The sequence below is a fragment of the Trachinotus anak genome, unplaced genomic scaffold, assembly GCF_046630095.1.
Source record: "Trachinotus anak isolate AG129_WGS33_773 ecotype Australia unplaced genomic scaffold, CSIRO_AGI_Tana_v1 ptg000006l, whole genome shotgun sequence".
NCBI lineage: Eukaryota > Metazoa > Chordata > Actinopteri > Carangiformes > Carangidae > Trachinotus > Trachinotus anak.
The window spans coordinates 1749219-1765136 of NW_027273857.1; the positions used below are offsets into that span (position 1 = coordinate 1749219).

The 15918-nt window shown below is 47.9% G+C and overlaps 1 protein-coding gene across 1 annotated transcript; it reads right to left on the reverse strand.

The window, feature by feature from the left end:
- Window positions 1–7: 7 nt before the first annotated feature.
- On the reverse strand, window positions 8–14823 carry tmem198ab (transmembrane protein 198ab). Its single transcript, XM_071479743.1, has 5 exons — window positions 14488–14823; window positions 3364–3647; window positions 2692–3273; window positions 2224–2423; window positions 8–2113 (listed from the first exon to the last, which is right to left on the reverse strand). The coding sequence occupies exons 2-5, from the start codon at window positions 3518–3520 to the stop codon at window positions 1961–1963; spliced, it is 1092 nt and encodes a 363-aa protein (XP_071335844.1). The 5' UTR covers window positions 3521–3647; window positions 14488–14823; the 3' UTR covers window positions 8–1960.
- Between the last annotated feature and the right edge of the window lie 1095 nt (window positions 14824–15918).

The window sequence follows — 15918 nt, forward strand, 5'->3', positions numbered from 1 at the left end:
GATGGTGCACAGGCCCAGAGGAACACATGCTTTAATAATCATAGTCAGAATTCAGTTTAAAAAAAGCACGGAGTCACTGGCCACAGTGATGACACTGCACTCTCCTTCACAGAAATAAATAAATCAGCAAATAAATACATCCCACAGGAAAAGAACAAGTTCAACTCCTAAGAAAAGAAAAAGAAACTGTTGAAATGAAAAGATAAAACAGTAAAAGTAAGACAAAGGTTAGTAAGTGCCGTGACCTATGTACAAGTTTCACATCGATGTACGTGAAAGGGCAGGGGGTGTTTGGTGGGGGCCGAAACGAAGCCACACGAGGGCGGATCAGGGGGCGGGATGGAGGGGCACTATCATGCATGTCAAATAAAAATCTACCCCCCCCTCCCACCGCGTCTCCCTCCCACACATTTATCTGCTTTTCCTTTAAAAAAGATAAAGACGATAACAAAGCATTCACATTTTCACTGTGGACGAAAATGTCGTGTTGTCCCCAAATAAAGAAAATCAATGCACATGACGGAGGAGTCATTGGTCTAAGTACAGGTTGGTATGGCCACGGGTCCCGAGCCCTGTTTACACCGGCACCTCGGACAGGAGGCACGAAAACCGGTCACACTGTGGCGGGAAGTTTCCTTTATTGCACAAAAGAAGAAGAAGACACTCAACACGTCGAGTTGAGACACAAGAGCTGAGTCTCAATGAAACTTCAAGCTTTGATCCACAAATTTCCTCCAAAGATGTGCTGCATTATTTTATGGCTAAAAATAGGAAGAAGGTTCTGTCCCAGCGATGGAAAGATTGACGCGACACTTAAACACTTAAAGGTGTAAAATAATCTCTCGGAGAGCCGACGGTTTGCACTGCAGTGAAAAATAATCACAGAAATATGTTTTTCTGCTCTGAAAAAAAATCTTTTTCCGTGTGTTTGGGTGAAACCTCCCGAGGTGCCAGTGTAAATATGGCTCGCTTGCTGTCGGCTAGAAGCAAATCCTCCTTGTGTATCCAGGCATCTGTGAAGACAACCAGCCAAACTCACTACAGTATTTTCTACCCTGCTTGTTGTAGCTCTATGGCTACTGCCCCCCCCCCCACCTCGAGAAAATCACATTTAATGCAAAAACAAGCCATCGATGGGAGATCTGCCAGTAACCCCCCTCCTGATGCTGAGTGGTACAGTCCAAGGAGGGGCAAGGCACCTGTTTAAACAGACTCCCCAGCCTTCAGAGAGAAGAAGTGTATCGTCCAGCACCAGGGTGACCGAGGGTTCCCCCTTTAGAAACATCAGTAAAGAGGAGTGTTGTAGTCCAGATGGCACAGACAGCGACTGATGCATTTAAGGGCCTCGCTTCTGTTTATAGCTGAAGTTTGTTGGGTCTTTAAGAGGCTGAGGAACCGGCTGCGTCTACAGCCCCAGCTGAAAAACTGCACGATGAACGAGGGCAAAGTTGTGTTGGGATTCTTCGTATGATGCCTGTGTTTGAACCTGAGGCGGTTTGCACCGAAGCTCCGATCCCTGATCTGGTTTGCATTGAGATGGAGACGTACAGGTCGGGGCTGGGTACAGCAGGCTGCCGAGTTCAGCTGCAGTGTGTGTGTTTGTGTAAGTGCATGCATGCATTTGTGCATTTGAATCTACGGAGAGACAGTGAAAAGAGGTCGACCGAACCTCTGCACCACACTGACGCTCCAGGTGTCCACCAGGAGGGCGGAGCTTTGTAATCTAAAACTGAACGAGTAAAGGGTTAAACGTGTTTGTAAATCCAGCCTGAAACACATTTTAATCCTCTTAGAGGTGGGGGCTAAACCCAGATTGTATTTAAACCCAGAATCTTTGCATGAAACCCAGCGGTGGTGTGTTCGAGTGCAGGGTGACTGCACCCAGGTCTGGTTGTTATCGCACAGTCATGTATCTCCCTTGTTTGTGGTGCGTTCAGGTGTCTGGGAGAGTGAGAAGTGGTCAGACCCGAAGCGAAGGGCCCGCTGCCCCGGTGAGGGGCGCCGTGGGGCCGCAGTCATAGCCAACATCCACCACGGCATGGGGTCCTCCAACCAGCCGTCCCGGGAAGGGCTGGCCTTGCACCTGCCGGTCTCGGAAACTCTGGATGTAGCTCTGGAAAAAGAGAGTTCGGTTCAAACCTGAAGGTTGTTCAACGACAACGACACTTACACCTCAACAAAGCAACAAACAGAAACCAAAACAGCGTCACTGAGGCTCCTCACCGGTGAGAGGACGTCCGTGTCGTAGCGGCGGATGGGGTTGGGTTTGCGGCGGTAGGCGGGCTCTGCAAGTTGCTTGGCCTGGTGGTGATGGTGGGAGGCGGAGCCATGCTGCTGCTTCTTCTTCTTCTTGTTGCGGTAGCGGTCGTCCCGCTGACGGATCCGCATCACCTGCATCCTCCTCTGCTGCCGGCTGATGATCACTGCGGAGGACAGAGGGTGGTGAGGACACTTTATCTGTGACGTGTTTGTGTTTTCAGAGGTTTCACATGGAAACGTTCAGACATCAGTAGCGTGCTGCTGTTGGGGACACTCCCTCCGAACCCCTCACAGACAGCACCTCTGGGATCAGGCTTTAGGTGGAACAGTGGAACAAACCACACAAGATCTGGCTCTCATCACAAAACCAAACCAGTCAGACTGTGCTACTAGTTTTCAGTTTCAGACACAAGCACCTCTGGTTTTCCTCACCCTTGGTGTGGGAGTATCCCTCAGCCGTCACCTTCCACTGGACCACGACACCCAGCAGGGTGAGGGCGGGCCACACTCCAAGCACCACCCACGTCAGCCAGCACACAGGCTTCCCCGGCGCTGCTTTCATCCGCTCGTACATGTACAACACAAGGGCGAAGAGCTCCACGAAGTAGTCCAAAGCCACTGTGATCACTGCTGCCCCGAACACTGCCGTGGACAGCGTGGTAAAGAGACGCTGCCACTGCAGGGTGAGCACGGCAAACAGCATGCCCAGGCCAAGCAGCACGCCAAGGGGCACCCAGACGGAGCGCGGCGGGCTGTCGGAAAGCTCCTCCATGCCAACCAGGGTGGCCACGGCCACCAGCAGGCCCAGCAGCAGGCCCACCATGAAGAGGCCCACGCTGCGAACCAGCATGGTGACGAGGCCGCAGAGCGTGCCGATGCCCAGGCCGATGCCCACCGAGGCCTCCACGCTCAGCTGGGTGTCCAGCACGCGCTCCTTGTAGCAGAGCATGAAGATGACGACGGAGCCGAACATCAGGCCCGTCAGGAACATCACCGCTTTGAAGCAGCGATAGCCTGAAAGAGGAAGAAGAAGCACGACGCCATCAACAGGGCTGCAACTCAACAAGGAAACCGACCGCTCACAGCAGAGAATTCCCAACTCACCGAAGAAGCAGTAAATGATGCCGAAGAGACAACACATCGAGCAGACGACGGAGGGAACCACCTTGTAACGGCCGGCGGATTCCTCGCAGCCGTCCAGCCGTTCGGGGCTCAGCTCCTGGTCGGACTGGGCCAGCAGCATCTCCAGGGTGGTCGTCATGGCGAACAGGAGGAGAGAGAAGGAGGGAACAAGGAGGCGGAGAGGAGAGATGGAGGAGGAGAGGTGATCAGGTGGGAGGCGAGGGACAGGGGAGGCTAAGGAGCACTGTCCAGCCGCATGGTTTCACCTGAGGAGAAGAGGAAGAAAACACTTCAATCCTGCACCATGAAATTTACCTTTAAACTATATTGACCTTTATATTCAAATTTTGAGGTTAATGCGTTCAAGAAAGCTCAGACAAACAAGACAAAAAACTCACTGTCGACTGAGACTGATTTTATGATCTCAGGAAGATGGAACTAAGCAGAAATCAGTGTAAAGACGAACTGATTGTAACTGTGTGATTTGTCAGTGCAGTTTATCCGATTTAAATATAATGAGCTCAACCAGGAAAAACCAGCAGCATCATCCACAGGATCAGCATCACTGCCACAAACCAAACCCCCTCTAATAAAGTGGCTTTCAAATTTACTGCAGTGTAAAACAGATTTAGTTTAGTGTCCGCACGCACACACACACACACACACACACACAGTGTGGCATCCCCTGATGGCGGAAACAGTGGATAATAATAGCTCCGAGAGCAGCGGGGGTTCGGGCTCGGTGGACGGGGGCAATCAGAGCCTCGTGTTTGATTGTGAGGCGTTTAAGGAGAACAAGAAGCGTCGTTCTCCAGGCCACTCCAGCACAAAGAGAACATCGAGTCAATCTCCCATCAGGCTTTGTGATTATAATGGTTTTCATGACGACCTGAAGTGAAGGCGGCTCCTTCCCTCCACCCTGAGTGTCTTTTTTGTCACAGGACAATGTCTCACTGTGATCAGTGAAATCTATCTTATCAATATCTTATCTCCTCAGCTTGTTGAAGTGCTTTCTGATTCGTCTCCCTCTATTTGCCTCATCACAATGGCCCCTCCCTCGCTTGTGTCCTCGCCTTCAGCCTCATCTGTATTCCACTACCGTCTTTTGTTTAACACAGCTCCTGGTGAAAACATTTCCCTGCACTTTCTCCTTCGCTTTCTGTTACTCAGCATCTGTGTGTGTGTGTGTGTGTGTGTGTGTGTGTGTGTGTGTCTGCAGCTGCACAGCGACTCCTGACACACACGGATGAGTAAACTATCACAAAGACACACAGCGGGGCAGAAATCAAAATTCAGGTTCGCTCAAATCAAATTCTTGAATTTCCCAAACTCTCCAGGATTTTCAAGACCTCGGGAAATGCTGAGATGCCGATGATGTTACGTTGAAGAGTGCAAATAAAGTTAGTAACAGCTCAGAGGAGGACACTCACTCTCTTTGTCTCTCCTTTCCTTTCCTCTCTCACCTCCTCCCTCCTCCTCCAGCTGTTGTCGTCCCCTCCTCGGGGTGAGTTCAGTCCAGCTGTGGGAGGTTTCTGGGTCAGAGGTGCTTATGCAACTCCTGTCTGGGGAACTTTCCTCTGATTATCACGAGCTCCCCCCTCACCCCTCCCTGCCTCTTCTCCTTTCCTCTCTCCTTCTTTGTTCCCTACATCTTTCCTCCCTCTTCTCCTCCATCTCTCACTCGTCTGTTCCTGTTTTGCTCTCCTGACCTGGAAGCCTCCTTCTCTTCTTCTCTTCAGTTAATGACGTCCCTGAGGCTCCAGTCCTGATGGAGCAGATTCACACACAGACCTGTTGACAAGGTTTTATTTCCTGACACCGTCCTCTGATGGGAGGAAATCATTCTCATCTCAAACTCGTACCCAAACTGAGCAGCTCGACGAAGAGTTAAAGTCTGTAAATCAAAGGAGTGAAAACTGAGATCAAAGGGTTAAATGACCACTGGACCAATCATAAAAAATCCTCTGTACTCTCAGTTGTTTTGCCGCCACAGCGTGGCTCGCTGCTGTCAGACAGGGGGCGGAGCAGGTAAACACGTCGTCCGTCTCACTTTCCTGCAGGGAAGGTGGATTAAAACCGACGCAGCTGTGAGCCAGAGTGACCTCTGACCCTGCTGGACGAGCCCCGACAGAGTCACTGTGACTGAGCCGCTCACAACCAAACCACCGTGACGTGTGGCTGAGTCGCCATTTTTATTCATTTACTGGAAGCAAATGTGTGTACACAGGCTTTTGCATTTGAATAGAGCCAAAACAGAAACAGTCATTAGGAAATAGAGGATGAATTGTGCAAGAAAATCCCAACAAATTTCTTCACAACAAACCAGACAGACACACACACACACACACACACACACACACACACACACACACAGACACAGACACAGACACACACACACACACACATCCTCTTTCTCTACATGTTCATCCCCATTTTCATCCAAACATGTCACATTAATAATCATCTTTTTGTGGAGGATTAGCAGGTTGCTACCGAGTGACCCTGTGTGTGTGTGTGTGTGTGTGTGTGTGTGTGTGTGTGGAAGCACTAAGCTGTTTCGTACCGCCGCAGATCAAAGTGTGCAGCTTCTGTGTTTGCAGTCAGATCATCTCTGTGAAAATAAACAGAGGAAACGAACGACAGGAGTTTCTTCTTCTCCTGTTCAAATCAGCGACAACAACAACAACCTTCTCCTCCTCCTGCCCTGCTTCCTGTCTGTTGCCATGACAACGGTGGGATGCTGACAGAGAGCCGGCCGGCACTCAGGCCTGGTCCAAGGCTTGGCCAATGGAAGAGCAGCTTAAACTCCCATAGCAACAGTGTGAGAGCCAATCAATGGCCTCCTCTGTTCCCTCTGAATGTCTTCCTATACATCAGTGTGTGTGTGTGTGTGTGTGTGTGTGTGTGTGTGCTCCAAGAGCAACGCTCTGCTAAATATTGCAGTGTTATTGTACTAACACACAAACACACACACACACACACACACCATTATGACATCACATCAGCAGGTTTTCAAAAATATTTGAGGCACAAATTCAAGTTTGTTTTTAACAATTCTTGAACATCTTCTGAGTTCATTATTTGATTCATATAAATTATGTTGTAAATTATTATGTTGTTCATTATTAAAAATAATTATTATGTAATTATGTTGTAAACTGACAAACGTTGATTCTGTTAGTTAAAAAGTCAAAGTATTGAAGTTATGAAAGAAAATCTTGATGATGTGAACAGATCATAACAACTCATCTTCACATGGTCCTTGATGGACAATATAACACAGCTTTACATTATTATTATTATTATTATTATTATTATTATATATTAAAAAATGAAGGGTGCCCTGCAGAGATGCTGACCACTGGTTCTCTGTGGAGCCATGTTCGGTTTTGTTTGCAGGTGCGTGAAGGACCCGGAGCCTGTGTTGAATGTGTTCCAGTATCGGCTGGTTTCCTGTCATCTCTCAGCTTTCTTTCTGCACCGGAGCCACAGAATGGCTGTAAAAGTGGCAGCAGGCCTGGAAGAGACCGATGCAGCTGGTGCGAGAAAGAAAAACTCTTGAATGTTTCTTGGACGACGAGACAAATTCTGCCTCTGCAGCTTCTGTGTCGACTCAAACCGATGGAGACAGGCTGGATATGACGAACCTGAGCGCCACGTCACACTGAGTAACACAGCCTGGTGATGATGCTACAGAGAGAGTCAGAGCCAGCCTGAGCTCTCCTCCGCAGTGTCAGTAACTTCAGTCTGATCAGCTGATCATCGGAATTTGGTGCAAGGATTTAAAATCATTTTTGCAGGAGTGAAAAAAAAACAAGCTGATCTCTAAACACAGGAATCAGACAAAAAGCACAGGAAAGGCCGCTGAGCAGGGTTCCAGCTGTTTGTGGATCAGTCGATTAGACCCAGACACACTGACACAGATGTGCAGCCATTTTCACCAATGACATCATCAGTGTGAACTCGGCGGCAGCGGCTGGGAGACAGCGAAGCCTTTTCATGAATAAAGAAAGCTCCGTCTATTGATACACTGAGCGCACAGACCGGCGGAGAAGCTGACGAGCATCAGGCCGAAGAGTCCGGCTCCTGAGTAATTGAAAGGATTTGAAAACATGAACTGTGGAGCGGCTGAGAACGTCCTGATGTGTTCAGGCGCCTGCAGGAAACTCTGGAGAGGCAGGTGCTGAACAGTGATGCGTTCAGGAGCCCACAGGTGTAAAGAGCGTGAAGACAGAGGAAGGTCAGCAGACTCCATCTTTGTTCTCTGGATCAAACTTCACTTCACTTCTCTAGATGCGTCCTCTTTGTCGCCCTGATGTTTTCTGACCTCTCTCGGTTTAAATTAATTTCACTTTTTTAACCGTGTAGGTTTCATAACCCTGTGACTCATTACATCTGCTCACCGTGCACTCATTGAATAATATTCCTGCTCCAATCTCTCCTCCGTTTGGTGATTAAAGCTGGTTCTCCGGACACGGGAGAACAAGGAAGCACGAAGGGTGAGAGGAAGGGAACAAAATAAAAGAACATTTCAAAGTAGGAAAAACAGAGGAAAGGAAGGAAGGCAGCAGAAACCCCAGAATGTCATTCCTCTCTGATAAACCAGGTACATCCCCCCCCCGTCTGCAGAGAAAGATGCAGTGATGAGATTAAGGAGAAATTTGAAAAAGGAGAGATGAGGTGAAAGAGAAGGGAAAGGAAGGAGAGGAGAAAAAAGCCAGCGGCCTTCCCACCGTGTTGTGTTACGCAACAGCCTCATAATGCATTACTCACTGCGCCTCAGCTGCGCTCCAAACCCTTCGCACTGGCAACGACTCCCACGATTCAAAACAAGACAAACCGACGCACAAGCCTCCATGTGTTCAAGAACAGGTGCAACATGGAAAAAAAATCCGCTCACATTCATAAAAAACATGTCGACGGTTCCTTTAGAGTTTAACAGGGAGGATTCATGTATTTATTAAAGTGATGCTGCAAACATCCATGTTCATTATTAATCAGCTGATAAAGCGATTAATCTAAAATATTGACGATCACAATATTGAACTTTGTTCTCCTGAACTTCACCTTCTTCAGTTTAAGGCTGGAAATTTGATTCCAGGTAAACAATCTGAGAAACCGAATCCTGCAAGGTTGGATGGTGGGTCCAGGTGGGCGGGGCTTGGGGGGTGGTGGCTCCTTTGTTGTGACATCACAAAGTTCCAGAAGTCCTGACGGCTGGTTTTAAGGCTCAGTTTCTGAATACAGGCTGTGTGCATTTCTCTGTGGACTGAGGCTTTGATACTTTCACAGTATTAATATAGAACCTAGACCTGCTTTATAATCACAAACACATGGACATCTGCCTTTAAAAATCACATAAAATAAACAGAAATGAATCAAAATAACATTAAGAGCAATAAGAAATTATCCACAACAAACAAACTAAAACTTTCTTGGAATTCATTTTGATAAAATACGATCGTCATGATAATGGATCATTCCCAGCTCTGCATCACAGTTTACATCTCTGCTGTATCTTAAAGACTCAGTGAGAAAACTAAAGCCTGATTTTAGGTCATAAAGTGCAGCAGACAGTGAGATAAATCTCGTCCTCGCTGCATCACTGACCTGAGAAATCTGCCGGTTCGACCAAGGCTGCAACATGTTCTCATCCAAAGCCTCTTCCCTCCTCGCAGCGTCTGAACGCCGGCGCTTTAATGAGGAGCTGAGCTGCAGACTGCGATGCACACAGACCTCTCTCTGTCTCTCAGTGTCACACATGAGCCATCCAAGGTAACAGGCTGCTGGTGGGTGAGCTGCCAGAAACAGGGGCCGTTCACGACGAGCTCAGAGCGAGCTGCCAGAGTCCCGCCGCTTGCAGCGGAAGACTGAGTGTGTCACCGGTTTGCATGTCAGCTTCCGGGAGAGAGGCGGCGAGGGAGAGGGGTTGTTGTCGTCAATCACCCTGCCGATAACCTGGCACCCCAACCTCCGTCCCTCTGCACGTGGCGATCAATGCCAGCCAGAGTTGCTGTGGAAACGTGACTGTGTGCAGGGGAGGATGTGGCCGACAGCGGCAGGATCATGACATCTGTGTGTGTGTGTGTGTGTGTGTGTGTGTGTGGTCACGTGTCTGAGTCAGACAGAACCACTGACAACAGGCAGGTCACACGGGTCAGGACACGACAGCTCTGCTCTCCAGGGAAGGATCCAGAGGAACAAACGGGGGCCCCCACCCCGACTGAAGGTGTCTGTCCATCTGCATCCAAAACATTCTGTCTGCTGCACAATAACTGTGTGCATTTCTCTGTGGACTGAGGCTTTGATACTTTCACAGTATTAATATAGAACCTAGACCTGCTTTATAATCACAAACACATGGACATCTGCCTTTAGACTGGATGGAGCTTTAAAGCCATTCACATATTTCCAGCTAACTTACAAGAACAGATGCCAGCAGGAGGGAACATGTGCAGCTCCTGTTGGGACGTTCTTGTTTTTCCACACACAGACGTTGCTCAATCATCTTCTCTTTGATTTCTTAATTAAAATGGCAGAAGAAGAGGCTTTCAAGTGTGTTGTGGTTGTCACTGTTGTCCAGCAGGTGCTGGTTTCTGCTGAGGACGGAGTTTCAGAGCCAAGAACCCGTCCATCTCAACGTCCCCTCAGGCTCAGAGTGAAACCAAAACCATCACGAGAACAACCACATGTGTTTAGATGAAGATTATTTGCAGCGCTCGTCGGCTCTCTCCCAAAAACACCGGCACGACTCTGCGAGGATTAGACACGACCGCCAGCGCCAAGAGGGCCGAGGCGTTCTCACACCTCCTCAGACGCTCGCTGAGCAGGTTACATAAGGCTGAGAGCTGAATGGGCTGCTCCACTTATGAAACCATGTGTGGCTGCTGTCATTTCCTCTGATTGGGCAGAATGTGGAGAATCTGCTGATGGGGAATCGCAGTGAGGAGGAAGAGGAGGAGGAGGAGGAGGAGGAGGAGGAGGAGGATGACACTGAGGTCTTTGTCCATGTCAGACTGTTTCCACCCTGACAGAGTGCTGAGAGGGCAGCATCGATCACGAGCCTCTACACAAACTATTTTAGTCTGAAGAATAGAAAACACTGATGAAACATCTTTAAAAATATTTAAATTATTCAGACTTCAGGTTGAGAAACTGTGAAACAATCGATTCATTGAAAATTGCTCCAACCAGCCTGGTTGGTTCTGATTTGCAGCTCAAAACTGAGTTTTTAAAAATAGTTTCAGTAGAAATTCAGAAATGAAGATTTAACTTCAGACTTAAAGCAAAACTAACAGACACGAACAGCTGCTTCAGATTCATGTGTTTAAGTGTTTATACCTAAAACTTAACGACTCGTTTGACTCATCGAGGACAAAAATCTCTGATGCAATTTCATCGTCTTCACGCCGATCACTTGACATCGGCCTGTGTGGCGTCTGAGCGGCTTAGATAATCCTCCAGTCTGTGGAACGCCGAGATAACGAGACTGGAGCGAATGTCGTGCTCTGAACTTTCTGTCTGCATCAATTTCACAATCAGAAAAACACTGAAAAGCAAAGGAGCAACAGGTTCCTCTCAGGTGTCATCTGACCTGCCGCAGCATGTTTGAGGACTTCTAGGAACTAAACGCCCTCGTCTGCTCTCAGCTGACGAGTCACTCTTGCGTAAAAACAACCCTCCTGCTGCTCAGTATGACTGAACATCCCTCAGCCGGGGCGCCGTTTCCCCGTCCACCAACCGCCCCGAGGGAGCTGCTCAGGAATATCAATGATGTTTGTTCCCATGGAGGAGAAACTGAAAACATCCCAGTGTGTCTGTAACTCTGAGGAGTGAGGTCAGGAAATCTGTGTTTGACACCAGAGGTTCGACAGAGAGGAGTTTGAGCACAGATTCTTTAACTCTGGTCAGCGTCACTTAAAGCTCCACCCAGTCTAAAGGTGGATGTCCATGTGTTTGTGATTATAAAGCAGGTCTAGGTTCTATAATAATACTGTGAAAGTATCAAAGCCTCAGTCCACAGAGAAATGCACACAGCCTGTATTCAGAAACTGAGCCTTAAAACCAGCCGTCAGGACTTCTGGGACTTTGTGATGTCACAACAAAGCAGTCACTGCCCTCAGCCCCGCCCCAAGCCCCGCCCAGCCAGATCAGTTCAAGTTCAGCAAAAAGGAGCCACACAGAGAACCAGCGAGGAAGTCCTTCAAATAACAACCAGACGCCATCGTTACAGAGGCTGCGTGTCTCCTGAAAACCGATCAATGTCTGCAACTAACTCAACTTAACTAATCACACACAGACGCACGTGCAGGAACTCCCCATGATCCTCTCTGTTCGCCCTCACACGTCAGCTCCAGTGACAGCGTGATCACACAGCAGGTGGCTCGATGACGCTCGATCGTCGGCAGGCTGCAGCCTCACGCCTCAGCGGCTGAGGATAACGAGCCTCACCTCACAGAGGCCGCTGTGACCTCACTCCGAGGTCACGGCGGTCGTTTTAAAACGGAGATACTTCTACATGCTGGACTCAGGACTTCTTCACTGATCAGCTGACTTCAATGAAAATGTGTCAGACAGCAGTGAAACATGTTCAAGGCTCATGATTGAAGAATTAAGCTTTTAAGTCATTTATGACATATAAACGTCAAACTTTCCCTCCAACGTAACTGTGAAACTGTTTGAATTCATCAATCTGCAGCGAAGCAGCTTAGAAACAACTGTGTGTAGTTTTTATTATTGAACCAGTTCATTGTAAATATTCCCGTTTACAGTGATGTAAAGCAGTAAATCCTCACAGTGAAGGCTGTGGATGTTTTTCCTGATAAATGACCTCACTCTGCAGAAAATAATCTAAGCTACATTTTGCCTGTTTCGTTTGAATCCTGAAGCTGGATCCAGACTCCAGACTCTCCTGAGGCTGCACCTCTGGGCCCCGACAACAGGCTCCAAGTCTTTGAACAAACATCTGGCCCCCAGCAGCCTGCGGGGCTCCGCTCGCCGTTTGAGACCGTGCACTAATTAGCTGAAGCCGCTGAGCCCATCTTCACTGCTGGACCCTGAACGCCTCGGAGAAGAGTCTGACGTGATGCTTCCTGCAGCTTCTCAGACTTTAGCTGATGCACAACACGGCAACTAAATGCAACACCGGAGCACAACCGGTGTGTTTTCTCCAACAGCTGCAGCGCTTTCGATCTGTGTGACAGTGAGGTGTTAAAACAGATGAGTCATGTGAAAGAACTGAAGTCTGATGAACACAAACTTCTACGAGAAAGTAGAAAGTGCTCAGAGGAGTGGGGGTGGGGGGGTGGAGGGAGGAATGTGGGCAGCACCATGCCGGAGATGTTGACCCACTAGTGGATCCGAGGTGACATGTTGTGGTATTTCTTCATTCCCCCGGCGGGCCACAGAGCTCGAGCTGTGCCGCCTGACTGCGCTGATAAGACTATGAATACACAAAGCGCCGGCAGGGTTTCTGTCCGTCTTACAGCTTCAGTCTGTGAACTTGAAGCTCTCCTCTGACCTGCCTCTCCTGCTTCAGCTGCCCATGTCCTACATTTCCCAGAGGGCCTTTCACTGACCTCCAGGGAGCATGAAGAGGTAAAACTTTAAATTCCCATGCAGGTCTATTTCTGGTCCCTGTGGGTGTAGAAACAGCTGGAGTTGGTCTCGTCTAAATGTGCCTTTAAAGCACACTCACAGTGTTGTATTTTTCAGTATGCAAGGTTAAGTGCGCTCTGTGCTAGATGTTGAAGTGGCTGACATTGTGAGAGCGCTGCTGCTCAACAAAAACGCACATTTTCTAAAAAAGGATGTTGACTTTCTCTTTTCAAAAACCGTCTTTGTCGTTCTAGGAGCAGGGAAAGGTTAAAAAAACACATGTCTCTCTATATATGTGATACAAACAACCTGCCTGAAGGCACCACAACACCCGTCACCATCACTCAGTACCTGAGCATCACAGAAAAATCCAATCTGCAGCTGTCGTCCGCCCCCTCCCTCCTGCAGTGACACCTGCTTCAAACTACACCTATACTCACCTGAACCTGCATCAAGCCTGGGGAAGTTTAAACAAGCTGACACATCGTTAAAACACATATTACTGTTGCAGTGAACACTTCAAACCTTCACAGTCACAGGAATCCAGAGGCCACTTCCACGACCAACTCCTACATCCTTTCCTCACTGTTCTCTCCTCTAATTAATAAAATAAAGATAATAAAATAAGATCCGACTCAACGCTCAGGGAGGACCCGAGTGTCTCCAGCCTCCGAAGCTCCTCACACATCTCCATCAACCAAAAATAGAAACACATTAAACGCCTCAGACTCAAAGTTCATCCAGGGCCTTCTCAAGTTATCTAGTTAACTCCAGTTAAACCCAGAACAGACTAATTACTAATTACTAATTACTAATTACCTCATGGATTTTAATTTTCTAAATCATTTCAGACCATAAATGATCAGAAAATACTGAAAAATGTCCATAAATCAATTGTACAAACCAATAAATTGTGTTGTTTCAATTACAATGATACAAAACACAGAAGCAGCAAATCTTCACATTTAAGAAGCTCAAACTAGAGTGTGTTTTTATTGATTAATTTATCGATTAATTGAAAGAGATTAATCAGTCAAAATAACTTCAGATGAATTCAAAACTGGCTCCCAAAGCAGATGCAACAACATCTGGAAATTAAAAACAGCCTATAATCTAATTATTACTCCTACACTCTTAAACACTGAGAACCTGACATTAAACCGAGCTTATTGAGACTGAGACCCCTTCAGGGACCGCTGGGAGAGATGACCTCCCGACTCTCTTTGGTAAAAACAGCATCCATCCATCCATCCATCCATCCATCCATCCATCCATCCATCCATCCTCAGAAGCCATTGCCTCGATGATCGACCCCGGTGCGGCCATGCGGGTCAGACATCACCGACCTCGGCCTCCATTTAAACCCCAACATTCCGGATCGAACCCGGATCTAACCCGGGTTTCAGCCTCCGAGGCCCGGTGCTGACCTGCTGAATCACGAAAACAGGCTTTCACGGTGTTTGACAGCAGGTGCGTGTGCGTGTGCGTGTGGAGACAAAGGAGACGCACCGTGCTCGTCATCCCCGGCAGGTGGACGCGCCTCGGCCGAGCCACAAACACCGAGCATGTCGTCCCCGACCCGGGCGTCCTCCCGTCGGTGTGGAGCGGCCTCTCTCCCCGGCGGCCAGCAGGGCGGTGGACCCCGACCTCTCTCAGTCCTCCATGGGGGGGGGGGGGGCACAGGAACCGGGCTGTAATGAAGAATAACCCGGGTTACATTCCGGCCAGAAGCGGGACTGTGTGTGCAGATGTGCGGCTCCGGTGCGGCCGGGGGGCGGTGAGAGATGGAGGGTGGTGTCGGGGGGAGGACGGCGGCCTCCGCTGCAGAAAGTGACGGGTCCGGACAAAGTCTGCATCACATGAAGCGAGAGAGAGATGGAGAAGTCAGGAAATCCCGCAGCGCCTCCCGCAGGCTGAGCCTTCAAACACAGCGTTACTGAGCAAGGACTCGTTTTAGAGCAGAAATGTTCACACTTAGTTTGGTAATCTTTTGTTTTAACCACTTTTAATGTTGTTGAAAATATATATATCTTTTAGCTGTAAAATTGTACATGTAGGCAAAATTACAAAGTAGTGCAATTTAACTTTTGCCCCTCACTGTACTTTAGAGCATTTTTATTTATTTGCATAAATAACTATAATTTTATTATAATAAATGATATATTGTTGTTGTATTATTGTCTTTTACTGAAAAGCACCAATAACACATTGTGAAAATGAATATTCCACTGAAAGCAATTGCATTTAAAATCCTACTTTAGTAAAAGTACAACATGTACTCAAAGTATTTAAGTAAAACTGGCTAATTTCAGTCCAGTGGTTCTCACTATGGAGGGGTCGCCCCCCCCCAGGGTCAGAGTGTCTCTGTTTGGCAGAGCTGAGAAGATGAATTAATTGTATTTTATAAACTCCATCAGTACATGTTTAATTAACCAGTAACTGGAGCAATTATACTTGAGTAAATGTACATGACACCACAAACAGGAGCCACACTGCAAACAGAGCACAGGGAAAATAAAATCACTGGGTTGTGAACTTTTTTGCAGTGCATGTGGCAGCAGCAGCAGCAGAGACATCAAGCCAACAGAGTGAGACCACAGGAAGTGGAGGGATTTACCTTTCAAAATAATAACAAACACAGCAAATTAATAAGGCTTTAAAAGTATTTTAACGGTCCCATATTTTACTCTTTTCCTGTGCTTTATTTGAAGTGTTTAAATTCATAAGAGGATATTATTTGTAGTTTTACATCTCCTCCCTCAGGGCGGTTGGTGGACGGGGAAACATAAGCCTGCTTCATAACCTAAAAAGACATGGAAATCTTGGTTGGCCAACAGAGGGCATCAGGGAAACAAGCTCCAGCTGACCTGTCTGCTTCATCATGACATGGTCAATAAACATCCTGACTCCTCACATGGATTAACTACATGATTAGACAAG

What these genes read in the sequence shown, in the direction of transcription:
- tmem198ab (XM_071479743.1), bottom strand. Translation starts at nt 3,520, where the DNA reads ATGACGACCACCCTGGAGATGCTGCTGGCCCAGTCCGACCAGGAGCTG. An exon ending in CATCATTTACTGCTTCTTCG is followed by an intron (nt 3,274 to 3,363) that starts GTGAGTTGGGAA and finishes TTCCTCTTTCAG; the next exon opens with GCTATCGCTGCTTCAAAGCG. An exon ending in ACACGGACGTCCTCTCACCG is followed by an intron (nt 2,114 to 2,223) that starts GTGAGGAGCCTC and finishes CTCTTTTTCCAG; the next exon opens with AGCTACATCCAGAGTTTCCG.